This window comes from Podarcis melisellensis (assembly GCF_964234715.1).
Source record: "Podarcis melisellensis genome assembly, chromosome: 8".
Classification (NCBI taxonomy): domain Eukaryota; kingdom Metazoa; phylum Chordata; class Lepidosauria; order Squamata; family Lacertidae; genus Podarcis; species Podarcis melisellensis.
In genome coordinates, this window is record NC_138540.1 from 21,427,006 (window position 1) to 21,450,871 (window position 23,866).

The following is a 23,866-nucleotide window of genomic DNA, read 5'->3' on the forward strand; positions in this document are numbered from 1 at the left end:
GATTTTTCTCTCTCTCAAGGAATGCTGCTGGTTCGGGAGTTTGTAAAGGGAAGGTGGGGATTGACGTTTCGGTTGGAGAGAGCATTAATTGTAATGCTATGCTTTAGGACATAACATGTCTAAGCTCCCACCTTCATCGAGGTGCAGTAAACTATTGAGACCACTGGTGAAATCAAAAAGCTTCTTAAGCAAGTAGCATTTCAGCTAGGTTTATTTGTAGGTTTACTCTGATGGATGCACAATTGTCAAGCCCAATTAGTTACCGGGCAGCAGAAGCCCAGTTGAAAAAACAACAGCATTTTACTTGGGCCAGCTGGCAACCCTATCAGGAAAACAGAAGAGCTCCACAGGGATCGAAGAGGAGGCAGGCTGACATTTCCAAAGTTTTAAATGAAAATGAATCTTCAGCTAAATGCCACTACCCTGCAGTAAACTGTATCATAAGAATGTAAGAGGAGCATGGCTGTTAGATCAGTCCAAAGGCCACCTAAAATACCACCCTGTTCTTACAATGGCCAACTGGATGCCTACATGTGAAGACCCATAGCAGGACCTGAGCACCTCTCCCCACGGCAACTCTCCCCATTTGTGATTCCAAGCAACCCGTATTCAGAAGCTTACTGCCTCTGACAGTGGAAGTAGGACACAGCCATCGTAGATGGTAGCCACCGACAAGTCTTCTCCGTGAATTTGTTTAATCCGCATTTAACGCCATCCAAATTGGTCAAAGGGACACGGGTGGCGCTGTGGGTTAAACCACAGAGACTTGCCGATCAGAAGGTCGGCAGTTCGAATCCGTGATGGGGTCAGCTCCCGTTGCTCAGTCCCTGATCCTGCCAACCTAGCAGTTCAAAAGCATGTCAAAGTGCAAGTCGATAAATAGGTACCGCTGTGGCAGGAAGGTAAACGGCGTTTCCATGCGCTGCTCTGGTTTGCCAGAAGCGGCTCAGTCATGCTGGCCACATGACCCGGAAGCTGTACGCCGGCTCCCTCGGCCAAGAAAGCGAGATGAGCGCCGCAACCCCAGAGTCGGTCACGAATGGACCTAATGGTCAGGGGTCCCTTTACCTTTAAATTGGTCAATGCTACATGTTGTGGGAATGGAATCCATAGTTCAACTATACGCTCCATGAATTAGTACTTTCTTTTTGCCTTTCCTGAATCTTCCAACATTCCAGCCTTGCTGGATGATGATGATCCCAAGTTGTAGGACCGAGAGGGAGAACTGGGGTCTATCCAATGAAGCTGAAACATCATGTAACTCTAGGCAGGCAGAAGGAAGATCATGGGCCTTCAGGGCTATTTTTTCTTTTCTGTAAATGCTGGATCAGAACTTACGTGTACGTACTACACCTCATTACCCTCTGTGCTCACCAAATAGAATTCCATCTTACCCTGTACATGGATACCTACAGCTCAGGATGCTAAATAGATCTACTGAAGATGACTGTGACCCACAAAAATATGTCAGGTGTGGGGAACCTCTGGTCCTCAAGAAGCTGCTGAACTACAACTCCCATAAACCCTGGCCATCGACCATACTTGCTAGGGCTGATGGGAACTGTGGTTCAACATCTGGAGGGCCAGAGGTCCCCCATACCTGGCTTATGCCATAATAAATTTGCAAGTCTTTTAAAACTGCTTTTACCAGTTTTGCTGCAGCAGACCAAGACAGCTGCCCAACTGGAATATGTTCGGAAGTGAGAATGCAGACAGAATCACTTATAACTAGTCTACGTTAAGAGATCCCAAATAGCATTGGACTGAGGGAATTCAGGCTGGGAAAGAGAAAACAGAGAGAACCATACAAGACTGAAGCCAGCCCACCCAACCAAACTCAAGTGTTTCCAGCTGGACAAAGACAGTCCAATAATTAAATGCTGCATCACTTTCTGCAGTCACACATTATGGCCACAAAATAAAAGGGATGCAAGCAACTGGCTTCATGCATAAGGCAGATTTGTGGCATTAAACAGGACAGTGACCGGGCACAATTCTGAGGAAGTTGACATGCATAGATCCCATTGGACTGAATGGGATGTTAAGTCAGAACTAATTTTCCCTGGCATAAAACCAATTGTATTTACTTTATGTAAGTAAAAATAGATGGTGGCCAAGAAGCACAAGCATGGTGCAGTAGATCAGCTCCATGTTTGCATGGGATAGAATTTGAACAGGCACATGTTGCAGGACATGCTATATGTCACAGAGCAGGTGGAAAGCAGGGGAAGAGCCTTCTCGGTGATGGCCCCCTATTGTGGAATACTCTCCTCAGGCACCGTCTCCAATGTGGCACTCCCTACAGGCAAAGACCATTTGATTCTTGACTCGGCTCCAGCAATTGCTTGCTCTTGATAACCCCTATTTAAGGCTGCATTGCTGCTATTTTATTCTACCCTTTAATTTTGATTTTATTAGTGCTTGCTGTTTCTAAAGTGCCACCTGGAAAAGTCCAAGAAACTAAAGGAAGATTCGGGTCCAGCCGCTGAGAATCTATTCCACCACACACTGTGAAAATCAGCGGCTGATGTAAAAATTTTTGTGAGGTCTAGCAGGGAAGTATGTTGCAGATGCCACAATCTGAACTCTCCCAATAACAATGGTAAGCAGGAGACTTGCAAGGGACCTAGCAAGCTGCCTTATACAGAGCCAGACCACTGGGTCCATCTAGTTAAGCACTGCGTGCAATGACTGGGAGCAGCTCTCTAGGGCTTCAGACAGGGGTCTCTCTCGACACTAACTGGAGACGTCAGGGATTGAACCTGGGACCTCCTGCATGTAAAGCAGATGCTCTACCACTTGCAGACAGAACAGGGAAGCCTCCGAGGAACTGAGACTTTTAAAGAATAGATATTGGAAATGGAGGGATTTATAAGTAAGGAGGAGCACAATAAAGAGGTCCAAAGCTGTAAGGATGGTATCAGGGAAGCTAAATGAGCAGAGGCTTTTAAGGGACACTCAGAACGACAAAAAGAACTTCTCGGGCCATGTTGAGAGCAAAAAAAAACAAGGGAGGATAATGACAGCCACTTAGGGGTGGTGGAGAAGTGTTAAGAGTTGACACAGAGAGAGGAGGAACCATTCAATTCCTATTTTGGTCTTCTCCCAAAAAGGGAACAGAGTTTGACCAGGAAAAGCAGAACTAACGATGCAAGGAGGGATGTGCAACTCAGGATTGCTAAGGAGGTAGCTAGAGAATACCTTACTACTTTAAAGGAGTTCAGGTCTCCAGGGCCAGAGGAATCCTATCCCAGGTTGCTGAAGGGGCTTGCAACAAGATTTTATTTCAGGGTACAACAGCTGTCAGGTGACTAGAAATGAATGTTGACCCTATATATCTTCAGAAGGAGAGGAAAGGGGGGGAATTAAATCTGGGAAGCTAGAGAAAAATCAACTCAACGTCAGTAACAGGCAAAATTCTAGAACAGATTAAACTGTCTGTACGTGAGCAACTAGAAAAGAATGGATTACCAGGAGCCAGGGCAAGCTTTATAAAGACTGAGTTGCGCCAAATTAACCTTATCTTTTTTCCCCTTCCTTTTTGTTTGATAGAGTTACTAAGGTTTATAGATAAGGAGAAGGCTAATGACAGTAGTTTATCTTGATTTCAGTGAAGGATTTCACAAGGTCTTCCATTACATCCTTGATGATATACTAACAATACTACTGTTAGGTGGATCCCAATGAGTGATCATGAATGGTTCTGAATCAATCTGTCAAGGGTACCAAGGGAACTCTAGGTTGCACCCAACATTACCCCTACTCAGAGAAGACTCATTAAAATTAATGGACGTGGCTAACTTACTCCAGGATGCACCTCAACAGAGATTAAAATGTTAAAACCTGCATTTAGATATGAAGGATCCGTGGCACATCTATCAGGTAGAAGAGATCTGGAAGGGCAGTCATACATGTGAATAGGATCTAGGGGCATCTAAGGCCAAAAGTGAAAAACACAAGCCAGCAATGTGCAATCCAAAGCAGCTTAATGCAATCTCAGATTGCAGAAGTGGTATCCAGGTCACAAGTAGTAACAGTCGAGACAGCATCTGTAGTACTAAGGTGTCCAGAAGAAGAAAAAAGCAAAAATTATGAGGGGGCCTGGAAACTATGAAGAACAGTTGAGGAGAGCTGGGGTGCTTAGCCTGGTGAAGTTGGAGAAAATATTTGAAATGCTTTCACACTGAGGATGGGAAAGACTGGTTTCTCTGTTGCTCTGAGGACTCGAATGCTTAGGTCTGCTGAAGTGACCCTGTTACAGGTGCCACATGAGATCCATTCCACACTCGGAAGAAATCCACCTTTCAGTGTGGCAGCACCCAAACTTTGGAATTCCTTGCCTATTGACATCAGACAGGCACCTTTGCAGTACTTTTTGGCTCCTGCTTAAAACATTCTTGTTTAGACAAGCCTATCCAGACATGGAGAAGTTATATGCGTTTTTATCACATTTTAGTGCCTGTTGGTTTTAGTCATATTTTGAATGCTTTTAAGTACAGTGGGACCTCAGTTTTCGAACGTCTCAGCTGACGAACATTTCGGTTAACGAATGCCACAAACCCGGAAGTAAATGTTTCAGTTTTCAAACACGCCTTGGAAGTTGAACATGCCACGCAGCTTCCGCTGAGTGCAAGATTCTGAGGCCTAGCTGTCAGCTGTTGAGTTTTTGGTTTTCGAACGTTTGAGAACTCTAACGGTCTTCCGGAATGGATTATGTTCAAAACCTGAGATACCACTGTACTTGATTTCAACTGTTTTTAATTAGTGAGATATGTTGATGCTTCTCAACTAGAGCCAGGGCTTTTTCGGCTGCGGATCCAACCTGGTGGAACGCTCTGTCACAAGAGACAAGGGCCCTGCAGGACTTGACATCTTTCCGCAGGGCCTGCAAGACAGAGCTGTTCCACCAGGCCTTTGGTCAGGGCGCAGCCTGACTTGCTCCTTTGGCAATCTTTTCAGAACTTTAGTTTATGGTTGCAATCAATTTTGATTTTAATTAATTTTTAGAATGTTGCACTATTTTAGTGTTATGAGCCGCCCAGAGCCTGGCTTCGGCTGGGGAGAGCGGGATATAAATAAAATTTATTATTATATTTTTATTATTTTATTTTTGCAAACTGTTTAGATATGCTGGGAAGCATACCTTGGCTTAAAAGTTAAGGAGAAATTTCTTAATGGGATGAGCAGTACAATGATAGAACAGAGCACCATGGAAAGGGGAAGGAGGCTCTCAACCAGAAGCTTTTGAGCTGAGGATGGATGACGAACCTGCCAGAGATGCTATAGCTGCAGGGAGTTGGAAGAGAAGACCACTTAGGTCCCTTCTTGCTAGCAGATGTTCTTCACTTCTCTCTCGACAGAAGCTGAAGCACAGAAGTTACCCCACATAAGAGGAAGCTGCCTTATACCAGGTCTGTGTAACTGTTCCATCTAGCCTTGCATTACCTAGTTTGGGTGTGGGGAACCTTTGACCTTGCAGATGTTGCCGAACTGCAAGGCTGCTTCAGCCCAAGCAGACATGGTGAATGACTAGAGATGATGGGAGACTGTAATTCAGCAACATCAGGGGGGCCAAACGTTCCCCACACCTGGTCAAATTTGTCTGGCAATGGCTCTCCAGCATCTCTAGATCATGAAGGGCGTTTTCTCATCACCTGGCGCCCAAACCTTTCAACAGGAGATGCATGCAGTCTACTATAGAGATGTGGGTTTCATGCCTGAACTGCCTGGGCTGAGTGTGGAGAAGGGGAGAAACAGAGTTCAGGGCAGAAGCGAGATTTGAAATAGGGTACTTCCCATACTCCCCTAACACTGGGAACCTCAGAATCCTGACCACCAGGTTTTGTGCTGTTGCAGAACACAAAGGTCTGGCTGAAGTGCTTTGGAAGCAATGTAATTGGCCCAGTTCTTCCCCCACTTCCATAACTGAAGTTGAGGTTGTGATGATCCATCACCACCATCACTTGTTAAGATCTACCAGAGAGAAAGTATGCAGATGGGGGGGGGGTGTTGTTGCCAAAGCCCGTCCCCTTTTAAAGGAGACCTGCCAGATGTCCTCTACTGGCCCTTTGAAAGAGAGCAACAATTACTTCACTGGGTTTTGAATTATAAGCTGCTGGGGGTATGAAGTGATATGGCCTCCTTTAATTTTACTCCTTTGTTTTGATTCTGCATTGCATTTTATCACTTTGTTAGACATCTTCTGGCCCAGGGATTGCCCTCTAAGCAGGAGGATGAAAAAGCCTGAAACACTGATGCAGCAGAGATCACACAATGGATCAGGAAGTCCCTATGATAAACGTGTGTGTGTGTGTGTGTCTAACATAGGAAGCTGCCTTATGCTAAGCCCATCTAGCTCAGTATTGCCTACATTGACTGTCAGCATCTCTCCAGGCAGGGGTCTCTCCCAGAGCTACCTAAAAATGGCTGGGATTGAATGTGGGACTTCTTGTATGCAAAGCACATATAAACTGCAGTAGTATGGTGAAGTACAAAGTGCTACCCTTCCATCGTCATCAACAGCGCTCAAGGGGGCTTACACATTATTAGTTTTGCACTGATACTGTCAGGTCACACTGAAGCCAACCAGAATGGGCCACACTGCTGGAATTGCACATTCAGATGTGATTAAACAAGAATCCCCTCCCCTTATGAGTCAGAAATGTCGTTTTAAGGACTTAAGCTGTGGATTTAAGGCTGTGTGGAGATAAACTTTCGAACCACAGCATGTTTCAAAAAGAGCCTGGAAGGTATAAGAGCTTTGGAATGACACAGTTAAAAATGCCGTCGCCATTTTGGGAAGCTCTGTCGGAGGTCTTGAGTCTGGGAGGAGAAAGAGAGAAACAAAGCTGTTTATATATTGTGGATTAAACTCCTCAGTGGGACTTAAGAGCGACAGTTTCGTAAGATTATGATGGAAAGAGCGATGTTATCTATGAAGGAGATGATATATGGAAATCATCTGGATTTGAGGATTGGAAGAACGGAAAATTCACACAGGATTATTATTATTACTATTGGTGTTTATCGGCTTAAGGAGACTATCAGAAGAGATCATAAAGAAAAAAAGAGAAAATAGATGAACAAGATGTGATGTGGAAACAGCAAGATAAGATGGGATAGAATTACGAACTCTGTCTGGACTTATTTGGACATTAATGCAGCAGCAAGAAGATGATCAGCATTCCCCTTCGGATCTTGAAATATGGGTCCCCCCAACAAAATTCAAAATTTGGCTTTGTAATTCGGAATTTATATGATGTGATTTAATTTGATGTGATTGGCCAGTTAATAAAAATTATTTTTTAAAAAAAGGAATTGCACATTCAGTGCTTAACAAAGTTCACTTTTACCCATTTCAACTAGCTTACTGCAGTGTGCACACACATGAATATGTGTGAAAGACTTGTGTATAAGTAATTTAAAAAGCACCAGTTTCCACAAGCATTATTTCCAACCCAAGTTGAAAACCGTTTTCCAAGAGCTAAAGTTATGGCCAATCATGTTATTTTAATATTTTGGTGGCTGGGCCTGAGAAAGAGGGAGATAAAAAAAAATCCCTACAACAAACTTTTAAAAATCAGCTAATCTTTTATGTTCTGAATTTTAAGGGGGGGGGGGGAATCTAGCCTAAAGGTTTCCCCAATTACAGAGATCCCATTCAGCCAAATGGTTTATGAAGCACTTCTAATATAGCTGAAAAACAGAATCAATGGACATAGCCTAATTCAACTGTCTTTTAAGCACGGTGATGCTATACATCAAGTATTTTAAGCAAATACTTCATGCCTGGGCAGTGTTAGAAAGGATACGGAGGATGAAATCAATATTGCTTTTTAAAATCAGAAAGGAAACTCACTGACTGCAAAATTTAAAATCAGCAGACTGATCAACCAAAGCTTTTGATTCACCTGTGCAGGACAGTTTAAAGTGATGGAGTTAGGTCTGTGATTCTTGTTTTTGTGGTGCTGATTTGATTCTGGAGGAAACGAAGATACCTTGCCTTCTTACCAAAGACTCATAAAGCTATGTTTCACTACCTTTTAAGTTCTTACACACAGATGCTCCTTCAGTCTCTAAAGAAGAAACATGTACTGGTGTTTTAGTAGCATGGAAGCTTCACTAAAAGCTGCTCACCTCCATGGAATGGTACACCCAGTGTGGTGCCAGAGTTGGACCTAGGAGACCGTTCAGATCCCCACTCAGCCATGAAGCTCACTGGGTGACTTTGAGCCAGTCACTGTCTCTCAGCACAACCTACCTCACATGGCAGTTGTGAGGATAATGTGAGGAGGAAGAGAAGTATGTATGCCACCTTCAGCTCCTCAGAGGGCGGGTGGGATCCAAGAGCAGTAATAAAAATAAATGCTTAACAGGTTAAGTGCTACCTGCTATGCTCTTGTCACATGACCATCTGCTGCAATGAGAAATGGGCTTTGTGTGAACCAGTGCTAATGGGCTGCAGAACTGAATCCCTCAATAGCTTTCACTAATAGTGTTCTGTCTGGGTTGCCGACTCCGTAAGCTGCTCTGGCAGGATTTGGATGAGCCTTGCTCACCCATAGCCCTTTTCCAGCAGGGATGGGAACTTTTGGCCTGACTGCTGCCCATGCTGGCTGAGTCAAGTTGGAAGTCCAACAACATCTGGAGGGCCACTGGTTTCCCCAAGCCCACCTTGAAGCTTCGTCAACAACTGCCTTTTACCATTTCCTCCTATCCATCCAAGTATGCTTCATATTGTTCATGTTTAAACAGGCTGCGCCATCTTCCAGTGTAGGAACTGTTCTATACAGTGGTACCTTGGGTTACATACAATTCAGGTTACAGACTCCGCTAACCCAGAAATAGTACCTCGGGTTAAGAACTTTGCTTCAGGATGAGAACAGAAATCGTGCTCCGGTGGCGCGGCGACAGCAGGAGGCCCCATTAGCTAAAGTGGTGCTTCAGGTTAAGAACAGTTTCAGGTTAAGAACGGACCTCCGGAACGAATTAAGTAATTAACCCGAGGTACCACTGTACTGAAATCAAATTGCTGGTCTATGTAGCCCAGCACTTGGGAATCCTCTTGACAGGGAATTGCTCTCTGTGGGGTCCTTCCCATATCTCCAGCTCCAGATCCTTTCCCTAGAAAGATACCAAAGATGGAATCTGGCACCTTCTGCAGGTACAGCGTATGGTCTACCACTGAGCTATGGCCACTCTTCATCCTCCCAAGTACACATGGAGCTGCCTACATTTCCACACCTTCTCAGAGGAATAGGGAGCAGCCCTGCATGTATGACTGTGCGTCGTGCATCTCAGCCAAAACAACGACTATCTTCCATCTCCTTTAAACACCAAATGGGGTTCATTCCCCACCCCTGCCCGTTTTCCCTATAAAGGGTAAAAAAAAGTTGTTGTTTTTTAAAACATACATGTTGCCATTCTAAGCAGCTGATTCTTTTTCTTTTTTTACCTTGGTTTCCTGATGTAAGTCGCTGTAGCGCTTTTTTCTGCCTGGTTGGGATGGCTGCTTCCTTGACTGACCAGATGGACTGGAGGGGTGGGTGGGAGGTGGGGGGGAAGATGGGTAGCAGAAGCCTTTCCACAAACGTCCACCATGTACCCTAGTTTCCATGCTCTGCTAGGGCAGGGAGACCCCCATCTGGTGCCGAGACACGGACCTGTTTCCACACACCATGGAGGCGCAGACACAAAACATTTGCCCATTTATACACAGAGGAGCTGCTCTTTTCAGACATGGAAGGCTGGAAGGAGAAGACCTCACCTACCTGAAAATGAGCAGAACCGGGGAAGCAGGAGTTGCTGGAACTCCAACTCCCATCATCCTTGGCTATTGGCTGATGGGAGTTAAAGTCCAGTAATGGCTGGAGGGCCACAGGTTCCCCGTTCCTGAGCTATACCTTCTGGGTGACGGTTCCCATCCACACTTCTTTTGAGATACCCCACGCAACTTGCCCATCCTAAGATGGGCTCTCCCATCTAAAAAGCAGAGCTCCTCAGTAGCCATTCTTCTCTGCCCAAGTATCCTGCATCAACTATTTTATTAGAACAATTCATCTCATTTCCCCCACCCCACCAGGCCAAACGTAGATCTGCCCCCAAAATGATAGCAAGTGGGGGTGGGGGGATAGAGAACTGGTAATTTACAGTGAGTGGAAGATTGCTCTTGCCTTCTCAACTGCAATCCAGAGGAGGACTGCCTTCTGAACAAGAGGTCAGAGCCCCTAAAAACTTTTTGGTGCCTTTCATAGACCCTTAGGGCCCCAAATGCAACTGGCTGCTCCACTTCCCCCACCCCACCCCATCGCAAGGAGTGCTTGGTGGCCACAGTTCTGCCTCTCAATGCAGCGCTGAACTAAGAAAAAAGCAACTCCAGGAGCGTGGACAGGGGGCCAATTGTATTTCTTTTTTAATTGTTATGTTCTCAGTACAACAAATCATTTTAACAAGAAAGGCAACCATCACATAGAACCTCAAAATGTCTATGGTAAAGTCTTCCCCATTTTCTAACAGAATCGCTAGTGCCCCACTGAGATGGTCACCAACTCAGGAAAAAAGTATATTTAAAACAAAAACCAGCCCAACCATATGAGGTATGTTATGGGACCAGTCCTTTTTCGTAGTGCTTCTCGGGTGCTAATTCTCACTGAGGTCTTGACTGTGTCTGGACGGTAATAATCCCCGCCTCAAATCCCTGTGCACAGAATGCCATGAAGGGGCACTAATCTCACCTTCTCCAAAACCAGCTACATTGCCATGTACAGGGCAGGAATGGGGAAACTGTGGCTCTCCCGATGTTGTTGGACCACAACTCCTATCGCTCTTTTGGGGTGCCATAAAGTTTCCCATCCCTGGCCAATTTGGGGCAATTTAATTTTGGGGGCAGATAACCAACATGGGGAATGATAGGATTGTGTGTGGTGTGGAGAAAAAACAAGGATACAGAAATATTCATCTCTTCTGTCACAGTACTAGCACTCAGTTCACCCACTGAAACGGAGTAGCAGCAGAAGTAAGACAGGTAGAAGAAAAAGAACATCTTTCAAACAATGCATATTTTACTTGGGGGTGTGACAGCCGCCAGTGACTCAGGTGGCCAAGAAGAGCAAATTCATGGAGGATTTATCTGCCATTAGCCATGATAGTTAAAGAGAGACACTCAACTGTTCAGAACCAGTATTACCTCTAGTGGGACATGCCCAGCTTGTGATCTGGAGCCATCTAGGTACCATGGCAGACAAAGCGTGGTGCTTGATGGACGCGTGGTCCATCAAAGGGATTATATTCCATCAATGGATTCTGCACCCCCCACCTCCCAGCTTACAGTAGAAGGGCCCAGACACAGTTCTGCGACCTCAGTGAGAACTATACCTACAAAAGAAGCTCAAGGGCTACAGGATCCCAGCTCAATGCCCACCGAAGTCCTTCCAAGTTTCCTCAAGCCCTGGCACATACAGCAATACTGGTGATGGGGAAATCCTTTTATAAAATGAGACACCCCCTAAATGAATAGCTCCAGGTGTGGTGTATGCTGCCCCCAAAGAGAAACGTGGTGATGCGGGTTTAAGGAAAGCCTGAAACAAAATGAAAACCGTAACTACTGGGAGCTGTAGGCTCTCAGGTTTAATGGTCGCACACCACTTAACACACGCACACAGAGCTGATACTCTGCCCCAAAACTTGTGGATTTATGTACCCTCTGATGTCTCCCTCAAGTCTTCTGACAATCACTTTAACGATCTAAAGCAAGACTAGGAGATGAAATGAGGGCCTGTTACTGCCAGACTGTTCTCTGTACTGACCTTGTGGGTATTTGGTTATCAATATCCTCTCAACTCAGCAGCCTGGGACCAGCTTTATGCTAGTTTTTAAGCATCTACTTCTGGATGTCATCTTCTTTTAACCTATTTGAGCCTTCTGAGAGTGTAAACAGTGCTGTCCCTCCTGGCCAATCCCTTTCATTACTTCCTGTTCAAGCTCCAGAGAAAAAGGAAGTAGCAGGAACTACTGGCCCCAGGTTTCAAGCGAGGCAGACTTTCCTGGCTGTCCTCAGATGCTAAGGCACCTGGAAAGGTTACGTTTAAATACCACTTCTCAAAAGATGTGTTTCATATCTGGTATTGGAAAGGTTCCAGGGCTGCTACAGCCTAAACCTTTGGCTGGTAATGAACTCATTAAAGCCCCTTTATTTCCAAAGTGTTTGCAGTTTTCCTGTTTTTGTTTTTAAAATTCGGCCAGGTGGTATTTGAGATGAAGGGGGGACCCCATTAGACCAAACACACCTTTGAAAGCGTGTCATTCTTGTTACAAATGCCATTAGTTAATCCTAGGAAAGGAGCAGGCATGCTTTTGCTTAAGCAGGGTTAATTCCCCCCCCCCAAGGTTGACAAAAACACCACCCCAGTAAATCCAGGATACCAATGGATCCTGAACACTTTGAGATGCACCAGAAAGAACATCTAAGTCTATATGCTAGAGTTGAATATGGATGAGTGTACTGGAGTTGCATTTTAGCTGCTCTGAAAGCGATGTTGACACCTAATCACACACCTCTGTCTTGGTCAAGGTACAGGCTGGTCTACTTTTATAGTTCTTACCTGCTTCCTTGCCTGAACTGTAGTCCACAGCCAGTTCATTGCAAAGAACAAATCTTTGCCAGGCCATGTGGGAAAGGTGCCAGACCCTCACACTGTTTCTAAGGATGCATTCACACCACTCGTTGTACTGCTCCAATCCATTCACAGTAGGGTTCACGCATCCAATGGGAGGTATATTTTAAACCTGTTAGTGCAGGAAAGATGCTACACTAGCTCTGATCATCTTGGGGGAACCCACATTGAACTGAATTATTCTAGGACAAAATGGTTCTACTGTAGCTCTCTCTGAAGGACAATGTCCAAAGTGCTTTTTCCACTACAACTGTGGGGCGAGGGGGGGGACCAAGATGCTTAGCATCTAAGCAGTTCTATATAAAGAAGATTTTGTAGTGGTGGTCTCTGGCAGTCAGTGGCTGAGCTACCCCTGATTTCACAGAGAGGTGGGAAAGGCAGAAGGGTCAACAGGAGCCTGGGGATCAGGGCTGGCCAAAGGAGGCAGGGGGATTTGGGGAATGAATCAGGAGATGGGAACGGTTTTGAGGAAAAGTCTGGGAGAGGACAGAAAACTAAGAGGGAGAATGGCCAGAAAGGAAAGCAGCTGTGTACGGTCAGGAATTGGGTTCAAGCGGACACCTTCAGCTGTCAGGTTCCTAGTGAATTTCATGACTATAGAGCTATTGCCGTTTGAGTAGCCAGTTATAGGGGGCAACCCAACATAGTCATCCAGAGCACAGAAGTGCAAATCACATCCCAATAAAGTGTCAAATCTCCTCTACCGCATGCACCACTACTTAATGGACCGGGGGTTGGAAGGTAAAGAGAGCATTTAAAGGAATGTGGTAAGAGCCCTTCAATCATGTGAAGCACCTGCCTAGAACTGGAAAAATACCAAGACCTTGCCACAGTCAAGTAGCAGCATATTCCTTATGCAAACGTGCGAAGAACAGCTTTCGGAAAGGTGAACAGCAGGGTTTTGAAAGGGGCATTCCACAGGGATACAGTTCTTTGTCTTTCCTAAGCAGGTCATTGTACATCTGATCGTATGTCGTTTTGAAATCATAAACGTTTGGCTTGTCCGGCGCTGGTCCTGGCAATTTCACGTGAGTCCCCGTCCCAAAGGATCGAACAATGAAGCCACGCTTACTGAAAGACAAAAAGGGGGGAAAAGAGGGAAGCTTAATTATTCTGGATGGATTCATGTTTACATGCCAAAGCAATACATAGTAAATAGCAACTACACAACCCTCTGGAATCCAACAGGTGCCTAGTATCTTGATGCATAGGAAGCTACTGAAAGTATATTTGTTAAATAAGCCTTTCCCTGAATCACTTATGGAATATTAAATATAAGAATTATATTTATTGTTTAAGTGTCTGCATCTTTTGTGCTTTACCTTATTTTATCTTATTATGCACTGATTCAATAGCTTCTGGCTATGACGCAATTTATTAATCTGAAAGATAAATAAGAGAAACTCTGGAAAATACTGAGGCTACTGCACCACTAGAAGGGTTAATTCACAGGTTCATTCTACATTTGAAATGCTCCACCCCACTTTTAATGGTCCCAGGGCGGGTTACAAAATTGTCACCATTGAAAATCAAGTATAATTTTACATTGATAACATAAAATAAGACCACAACCCACCAATGACAGAAGGGAAACAGCAGGACAGGGCAATAACCAACGGCCTGGGCACAGAGGTGCACTTACTGCAAAGAAAGCATACAGAGATGGCGCAGGATGCTCATCGGAAAGGAGGTCATTCCACAATCTGAGAGCCCGCCTCAGAGAAGACCCTCTCAAGCATTACCACTTCTTGATCCCTTATGGCAGAATAAGCAATCTAGAAGTCTGTGCTGGTTATTCAGGTTCTGAATACAACAGCTTCTGATTTTGCTACTTATTCCCAACGTAATTAGCTATTTTTAACTTTGTTGCTCTCATAAGAGCAACCAAGACAAGAATTTCACTCAGTGAGAGAGAAAATGACACAAGTAGAGATCTTGTGTAACTTTTCTATGGCTTCACATACTTTTTTTAAAAATACTCTTAATCACAGCTCTTTCAGAAGACTGGCCGATTTTAAAGCACTCCTCAATTAAGCCATTAAGCAGAAAGCAATTCTGACCCTCAAAGACAAGTCTTCCTCAAGGGCCTGGATTTGCCATTTCAGAAAGAACATGTGACGTTTCAAAAGAGAACCCAGCAATCTCCAAAATAAAGTCAGCTGTGCAGTGAATGCCGAGCACTATTTTTAGTTACTTTTCTCCTTCTACATGAGCAAACTGGATTGCAGAAGTACCAGCACAGAACATTTCCCTACTGCAGATCCTGCCGGGAGGGATGGTGGATGGGGGGCACTTTAAACAAGAGACCCACTTGTTTAAATGAACAGAAGGCTGTTTTTTCCCCACCAGGGAACAAAACGAAAGAATTTCTCTCCCTAAAAATATTTCTGCAATTCTGAAGCTAGCAGCTTGTCAACTTGGTTGGGAAGCGGATGCAGAGCCACGTAAGGGAATGAGAGGGAAAAGAATGATGGTTGATGCAGGGAGTGGATGCTCCTATTATTACTGTATCTTCATCCTCAACCACAATGTTCTTTAATGCACACATATCAACAAATCCATTTCTCATGAGCAAGTCCCCACTGCCTTCTAGTGACCACGACACCTCAGCACCACACACAGATCTCTCGTTTTGCATTCTACACAGTTAACTAATTTGAGGGGCGTTTTTGTCTCTTACTCCCATAGGTCTCATTTCAACTGTATTTTGAAGCATGATCGTCTTTGAAGCAGCCAGGATCAACCCCCCCCCCCCAATTTCTTGCTTACCCCATATCCTACAAAAATAAGGCAAGAATCAAGCCCCCTTTGCATGCCAAGAAGAAGGGGAACTGGAAGCAGTCAAAAATAATGGCTGACTAGTAACACTTCTGGACTGATTGATGTGTCATAGAACTCCATGTGCATTGCTGCCTGGATAGTTGTTGTCAGCAAAAGAGGTGGGTGTCAGAAGATAGTAAAGTAAAACAGAGCAGCCTACTTTATTATCTAGCTGCTACTTGGTTAGGAAGTCAAGTGTTTCGCTTGGTTTAGCCAGCCAGTCACTATTTAGCATTACCACCAATTCCTTCCCCCACATTCTGCAGTATGCAGATAGGGAAAGAGGTACAGGGCTATATCCAAATTTCACTCAGAGCAGACCCACTGGACTTCCTGTGTTAGCCATGCCTATTCATTTCAATGGGTCTACTCCGAGTAGGACTAACAGAGGATACAAGCCAGGGTCTTCTCTTATTCTGTATTGGAAATTAGACCTCTAGATAGGAATTTGTGCAATGGCGGGTGTTCTGTTCGCCAGTGGGCTGGGACCAACAGGCAAGCCGCTTGGCAGGTCCTTGGCCTTATATCATGAATATATTTCTGATTCAGTGATATTCTCAGTGTTGGGAAAATCTAAATGACAACCAGAAAGCGAGCTTTCCCACAGTCCTAAAACCAGATCATGGGTTCCCAGCATTTCTAAGGTGCTTGATATAAGTTACAAGATGGTGGTTACCAGCCAAGCAACTTTACGTGAAAAATTAGGAAAGGCACTAGACTTACTGAATCTGGTTTGTCTCCATAGCCTTGCCATTCCAGAATCTCTGCTTTGGCCTCCCAACCTTGCTACATTAATTTCAAACCTGCATTTAAACAGCTCTGTAATTTTTTTAATGGGGGTAGCGGGGAATGCCGCAAGACCAGCTGCTTGCTCACAAGTAGTTCAACCAGTAATCAGCAAGGGGGCACAAGGGCTAAGCTGAAAAGAGGCTCCCAGCTCCTCCTCTTGGCCTATAAGCCTCAGGGAGAATTAGGGAAAGGAGTCAGTGGAGAGTCCTGAAGAAGGTGGAGGCTTAATCTTGAGGGATGATAAAGTAGTAGGTTAGACTATCTCTTCACACAATGAGACATAGAGAAAGGAAGGACCAGTCAGGGGTGGGAAATCTCAGGCCAGGGGGCAGAATGTGGTCCTCAAGGCCTCTGGTCCAAGGAACTCTCCCTAGGCCGCACCCCTCAATGGCCCTACTTCACCCCCTCCTGTTATTGCCTGACAGGGATTTGCCCTTGAACTCCAATAATGCCTCCTGCTTGTCTGGATGGAGGCTACAGAAGGGTATTGTGTAAAAATCAGCCTACTGTGTACAAAGGTTGTATTTGCTTCTGTTGCCCCACCCCCTTTGGCTTGAGGTCCTGCTCACCCATGGCAGGTGACCCCTTGGAAAGCTGTCCAGCAGGGAACATGGCCCTCTGGCTGAATAAAGATTCTTCAACACCCACTCTAACCTCTGAAGGGTCTGAGACTCTTTGACTGTGATACTTAGGTTTTATTAAATGCTTTAAAAACACAAAGCAAAGCTATAAACAGGAAGCTGAAGAATGCTGGACCACAAGCCTGAACCAGAATTATGACATCTGTGTTTTGTGCTCAGTTATTAGTGCACAACAGGAGCTCTCAACTTCTTCCACTCACAATACTATAGCCTGGAGTCGGTTTTCAGCACATCACCTGGCATTAGTTGTTATGAATTTTCTCCCCATTGCTGCAAGGCAGGCAACCCTTTGACATGCCACTTCCTCTCAACAGAAACTGGCTTTCAACAAAGAGATCATTTGAAGTTAGCTGAAGTCAGTTGCCCCACACTGGAGCGCTGTTATGAAACATGCACCAGGGTTCAAACTTCCTCCCTGCTAAGCAACTCACAAACCGCTTTGGACCAATCACCAAGTGCTTTTCCTACTGCTTCGATCATCAAGTGGAAATATTTAACCACTCAAGACCAGCAGCACTGCAAGGAAATTCGTTCTGCCCTTATTTTGTGGGGAACGTGTTTCTAGACGCTTTCTCACCAAGGGGAACCGGAACCACTTTTGTTCTTTCATGTGTACTTAAAATTTGTTTAGCCCTTATGATTGCAGGGATAATTTCTGAAAACATCCCAAGCGTAAACCAGTGAATCATTAAACGAATGACTTAGAACATGAGTAACTACTGTTGGTAAAGGTTTTTTTATTATCGCCGCCGCCTGTGTCACTGCTAGGAAATTATTAGCCTCACTCGAAGCTGGAAAATAAGTGGTTTGGAATTGTGTTAATGCCACTCGGTGGGAGAGCCACAATGCAGAGGTTGCATAAATGCTTACCAAACAGTGTTACACAAGTGCCATTGCTCATGGAAGTGCTCTCCTGCACACAGATAATTGCCACTTGGACACGTAACACATTCCCAACAGGGAGCTCTAACACCGGCGGAATAACCAAGTGTAAGCAGTCAAACATAAATGATTGGATGCACACTGTGAAAAAAAATAAACTTCACTTTTGAATTCAGGACACATTCGTAACCTCAATCTATAACAAATAAATGGAGGTTGCTGCTATTTTGCTGTGTATGTCCACTTCTCTCTTTTGCTTTTATTTCCAGATTTAATGGACATTGGTACAGCCTTGTAAACAAGCAAAACAAAAAGTCTACTAGCCTGTTGTGAACTGGCAAAGGAGGGAGGCCTCCACCCCTGCTCTGCCAGCCCAGTGACCTGCCCGTATCAGGCTAGCACTTAAATACAAGGCTGCCCCAAATAGGTGCTGCAGAGGAAATTTATGTCAGGCTCAAGCTTTTCAAATTGTGGTAAGTTGAAGAACGTCCCTCTATCTAGTCACCCTCTATTCTCCCACCTTTAGTCAGCTTCCCACCAAACTGTTTTTAACATGGTAGTAGAACCACTAATGCAACCCTCCTGACGTCAGGGTGAGACCCCTTTGTGGGTCTTAACCACTACCTGAAAGAATGGTTACCAGATGATGGAGACAAGGAGATATAGTATCAAATAAATCAGCTACATCCCCAGGGATGGGGAACCTGTGGTCCTCCAGATGTGGCTGGACTACAACTTCCATCATCCCTAACCACTGGGCCATGCTGGATGGGATTGATGGAAGTTTTAGTCCAACATCCGGAGGGCCACATGTTCCCTATTCCTATCATATTGTTGTGTAGAAAGCACCTAAATATCACCTAGATGTGGTTCCTACTTCAGCTAGTTTTTAAGAGTGAATTTCTAATCCATGTTGCTACAAATATTACGTAATGTCTGCTAAAATCTCAGAGGCCAAGGAGATGGCTGAATAAGATCCCAGAGGTTAAAAGTAGGGCTACTGCTCACCATGACCAGCAAAACCGGACTTAAGAGAAATTTTCTGAAGTTACTCAATAAATGTGCATGTAAGCCACTCAGAGGGCCTTTTTGACTAAAGAGCAAGGTCCAAATACTATAAATACTGCAAATAGCACAGAATGTTGAACTTTTAGTACAGACAGCATGAAAGGAAAAAGGTGATATTCTGCAGTGAGGATACCTGCCTGTTGTCTGAGATCAAACAAAATAAGATAAAAGCAGACATTCTGGCACTGCTGATTCAACATTTCCAAGCCTGTTACCCATGGTTAGATCAGGAGCAACTGCCAGACATTAACGCTCCCTTCCTTTCCATCTCACCGAAGTCCAAACCTTCACCTACAGTGTTAACGTGTAATGTTGTGTCTACAATGAAGTTAGCCAGTGTGTACATCCACTTTAAATCCCACACCTCAAACCCAGATTTAAAGCTAACCATGGTTAGCATCCAACATATCCACAATCATAATTACACCACCAATGCAGCAGAGGGAAGAGAAGAAGAGACCACCTCTTAATTATGGCTAAGAGACAAGGATATTTCCACCTGCGCTAGGCCCATGTGGTGGTTTTCTAGTCAGTTAAGTTTAATGAAAGGCACAGAAGCTACCATCCACCTTGGGCCTGCCCATAAAAAGCAAGTCTATAGTAAGAGAATAGGGTGATGTCTGCTGTTTACAGGAACTCTTCTTATCATGATACTTTTGTGGGTTTTGTTTGGACCCTGGGTGAGAACCCTGAGGCTGAGAGGGAGGTTGTGTAGAATGAAACGATATAGATTTTTATATATTAGTAACTTTGTATTAATGTACAAAGTTTCATATGTAACTGTGTATTTTTGTTTCAAGTTGTCTGTTGACGCTTCAGTTTTTTGTACACCACTTAAGAAAATTAAAAAAAATATTAAGTGTCACAGGAATGGTGTACATATAAACAAACAAATAAAACCTGCAGATCATTTTAAGATACTTTGTGATGCACTTACCTTGAGAGAAGCCCACTACAAAGGAGTCAATGCCTTGCACTTTTGATGCCCAAGTGGTGTGCTTGGCACAAAAGAACTCTCAGTGTGTTCAATCCCACTTTATTCCAGGATTTGTTTGCTCTTTTGCTCAAGCTGACTTTCATCTTGAATGCTCACTACAACTCACTGGCAAGCGCCATTCACTTATCAATGAACAAGGCTGCTTATTCCCTTTACTAAGAGACGGTATTCCACATCAACACAAGCCAAAATTGTGCAACCTGTTCCAAGCACGCATGCGCTATCATTCTAAATTCTAAAATGTAATTTATTCTCCTTGTTATAGGAAAGGGCAAAAAGCTCTGTCTACTTAACTCTTACTGGGCAACCTCACTAGCTTTGTGGTAATTCAACCAGATGCTGCCCATACACTACCAGCATAGTCACAGAATAAGGGCCACTAGATACTTTGCTATAACAACAACAACAAAAAACAGTTATTCCCAAAAAACTAAATACAGTGGTGCCTCGCAAGACGAAATTAATCCGTTCCGTGAGGCTCTTCGTATAGCGGTTTTCTCGTCTTGCGAAGCAAGCCCATTGACAGCTTAGCGGATTAGCGCTACAGCTGTCAAGCGGCTTCCAGCGATCAGCTGTTAAGCGGCTTATCAGCGGAACAGCTGATAAGCGGCTTAGCGGCTTAAAAAAAGGAAGAAAAAAGCGAAAAAAACCCGCAGGGGGATGCAAGATTTTTTTCGTCTTGCGAAGCAACCCCATAGGGGAATTCGTTTTACGAAGCGCCTCCAAAACGGAAAACCCTTTCGTCTAGCGGGTTTTTCGTCTTGCGAGGCGTTCGTCTTGCGGGGCACCACTGTATTATACTCTGTGTTTTAGCAGAATCAGACAGATACGCCTAAGAGACTACTGCATCCACAGGAAACTGCCTTAGACAGAGTAATCTCAGTGGTCCATCTAACCCAGTATTTTCTACCCTGGCTAAAAACAGTTTTTCCAAAATCTGAGAGAGGGCTGTTTCCTAGCCACACCTAGGAATGCCAGAAACTGGGACCTTTCATGTGCAATGCTAGTGCTCTTCCACACAGTTACCAGCCCTTATTTGTGACTATCAGAGACCTTTTATGTTGTTGGAAATAAGAGTCTCTCCTTGCCGGTCCAGGAAAGGTTTTTTTTGGGGGGGGGGGTAGGATTGGGGGTGAGATATAAAAAACAATTTCCTAGACTCCCGTGTTTTGGCACCTTTCTGACTTGGCTGCCAATATTTCCCAAGTTCACTGCAAGCTTCAAGTCACTCATTTTGGAAACTGTACATGACAATCAGTGAAATTGAGCTGAAGTAACCTAAAGCAGGGCCAGACAGTGTGTTCAATTTTTAAAGCACCAGCTTTTGAGGCAATCCAATGAGAGGGATTTCCCACCACTCCTACCAGAAAGGGATCTGGATAGCAGCAAAACACTTTGCCGAGTCACACAGCTGCTGCAGTGCCAAAAATGGAAAATGAATGAATTTGGCTGCTTTTAATACTTGTAATTTCATTTTCCCTCTGCTGAGAGGGGAGGAAGATGCAGGGAAGCAAGAAGGCAAAGTTGATTAATGTATGCACTCCCCCACATGACATCTGCCTAGGCCTGGAACAAATAAAGAATTATACATGGCAATTAATCTCAAGCATTAAAAACTAGGGCCTATATTCTAAATTTAATGCAGCAGTGTCACTAACAACTGCCCGGTTCGATTGTTGACATTAGGCCAAAACCATGGCTTAGCACAGGCGCCCCCAACCTACGGCCCTCCCGATGTTTTCGCCTACAACTCCCATGATCCCTAGCTAACAGGATCAGTAGTCAGGGATGATGGGAATTGTAGTCCAAAATATCTGGAGGGCTGAAGGTTGGGAGTGCCTGGCTTAGCACAAGTGCAGGCTCTCAGAGAGACTGTGGCTACACTGGTCCTCACCAATGAGTCGTCCAAGCCAGGCTTAATGAGTTGTCCAAACCTGAGCTTATGGTTTTGCTCTCCAGGACAAACTATAAGCCGTAACTCCTAGGACCAACCTTGATTATAGTTATAGCTCAGTTAGTACTGGGAGAGTGTGCAGAACCATGTCCTGGTTTGGATGCAGCAGCAGAATGACCAGAAAGAAGGAAATCCTCTCCCAGAGCCTCTGCCAAGCTATGGTTTGGCTTAGCATGACAAGCAAACCAGAGCAATATTTGTATCTGCAGGCACAAGAGGAAGGCCACTTAGTACTCTGGCAGATGGCAGGGGCCTAAAGACCATAGGAATAATACATAATTGCCCCCTCAACAAGAGAAGCAACAGGGAAACATAAGCCTGACCCCACAACAGAATGTAAAAGCCTATCTCTCATTTTTTTCTGGCACTGCCAAGTAGATCCCACATCCAACTCCTTTCACCCTCTAATCCCTTCCCCCCTCCCATTTTATTAGTTCACAAGCCTGGTGGCAGAGCCATGTTTCAATTTACATACAGAATTGTGCATTAAATTTTTAATTGCTAAGACTTGCTTTAGTTTTGCCTGAGAAGCAGTATTTCAAAATATACTAGCTGACAGCTACCAGAAACTAGAAAACTGGCTTGGGCAAGCAAGCGGCAGCTCAAGAGTTCCTGATTTACAGCGTATTCCCCAGCATGTGTCTTGGGATGCATTCACACCATACATTTAAAGCATGCCCCTCCCAATCCTGGGAACTGTAGCTTGTTAAGGATGCTGGGAACTGTAGCTCTGGGAGGAATAAACTACAGTTCCCAGGCTGTAGTGGGAGTGCTTTAAATACAGTGAGTGTACACAGCCTTGGTCTTTATAACTCAGTGGGCATGCAGTACTTTGCTAAGCAAAGCAAGAGACTTCTGTTGTGAAAGAGTTCTGCTGCTTTTTAAATCTTTTGCACTGAACAAGACCCAGTGAAGCAGAAACCAAACGTGATTCCAGATGGGAGCCTAACAGGCTATTCAGATAACACAAATTGGTCGCTGGCAATTGGTTGTTTTTAAAACATCAGATTTTTCACAAAAGGGCTAATCTGGGTTAAATGGAAGAAAACACAGGCTGGCGTTTTGATGCTGACAATGTCACATGGACACCGAAAAATCTGCACATGTGAGCAGCACAGATCCCACAACACATCCACCCAACTGGAAGCACCCCAAGTCAACAAACTGCTTGGCACTCATCTTTGAAAAGAACATTTATCCCATATTTACCTCTGCCTTGCCAGAGGCTGCCCTCTGGGAAAAGGTGTGAAGTGAACTCTCAATTAGCTGTTTGCCTTTCCTGCAGAACAGTAATAGGCAGAGCCAAGTAAAAGTGCCAATGCCATTTAAGAGACTGGATTGCGGATTTCCCAATGCAGTTGACAGTACTGTCTTTGAGAATACATTATATAGCAGTTAAAACATAACTGGATCATTTGACAGGAATGCAGCATTGCCTTCCTTTGCTATACTGTATTAATTTCCCCTGAAGATGGCATTTCAAACAGGAATATAGCACCACAGCATTCAACTGATACAAAATATGAGCACCTATATGACTCTGCCTGCTGACCATATGCTATTGGGATTGATCTCATACCTCTTTGCTTTAACAAAAAACAACGAACAGCCAGGACACTGCAATTTCCTTCATTACTAAAGAAGGCATTTTAGTAGTGCCCAGAGATCACTGCTTTCTTCACGTATTCTGCAGCTGAAACCCTGTTGCATTGCATCAGTTTTTGTGAAACAGCTAATTACTGTAAACACATTTCAAAAGCTCCTTAAGTCACCCAGGTCCACCCCAGTGACTGAACCCCTTGTAGTGGGAGAGAGAGACTTATGGGAGTCTTCTGTACCACAGTATGCACCCTGCGGTGGAAGACAATCAATAAAAACCCTAGATTTTAGTGAGGTTGTTTCTCTTCCCCTCACTCCATCCTTTAGCCTAGCACAGAGGTAGCTAACGTAGTGCCTTCCAGATGTTACTGGACTCACAACAGCTACAGTCCAGAAAGGCCAAAGGTCAGGGATGTTGGGAGCTGGAGTCCAGCAGCATCCAGAT

General features: G+C 44.5%; 1 protein-coding gene across 1 annotated transcript in view; it reads right to left on the reverse strand.

Moving 5' to 3' along the window:
- Window positions 1-23,866, reverse strand: part of SSU72 (SSU72 homolog, RNA polymerase II CTD phosphatase) — a 51,098-nt gene that overhangs the window by 16,057 nt on the left and 11,175 nt on the right. Inside the window, exon 2 of the mRNA XM_081923911.1 lies at window positions 13,599-13,742. Within this exon, the coding sequence (XP_081780037.1) occupies window positions 13,599-13,742 (144 nt within the window). The remainder of the gene's footprint in view (window positions 1-13,598; window positions 13,743-23,866) is intronic.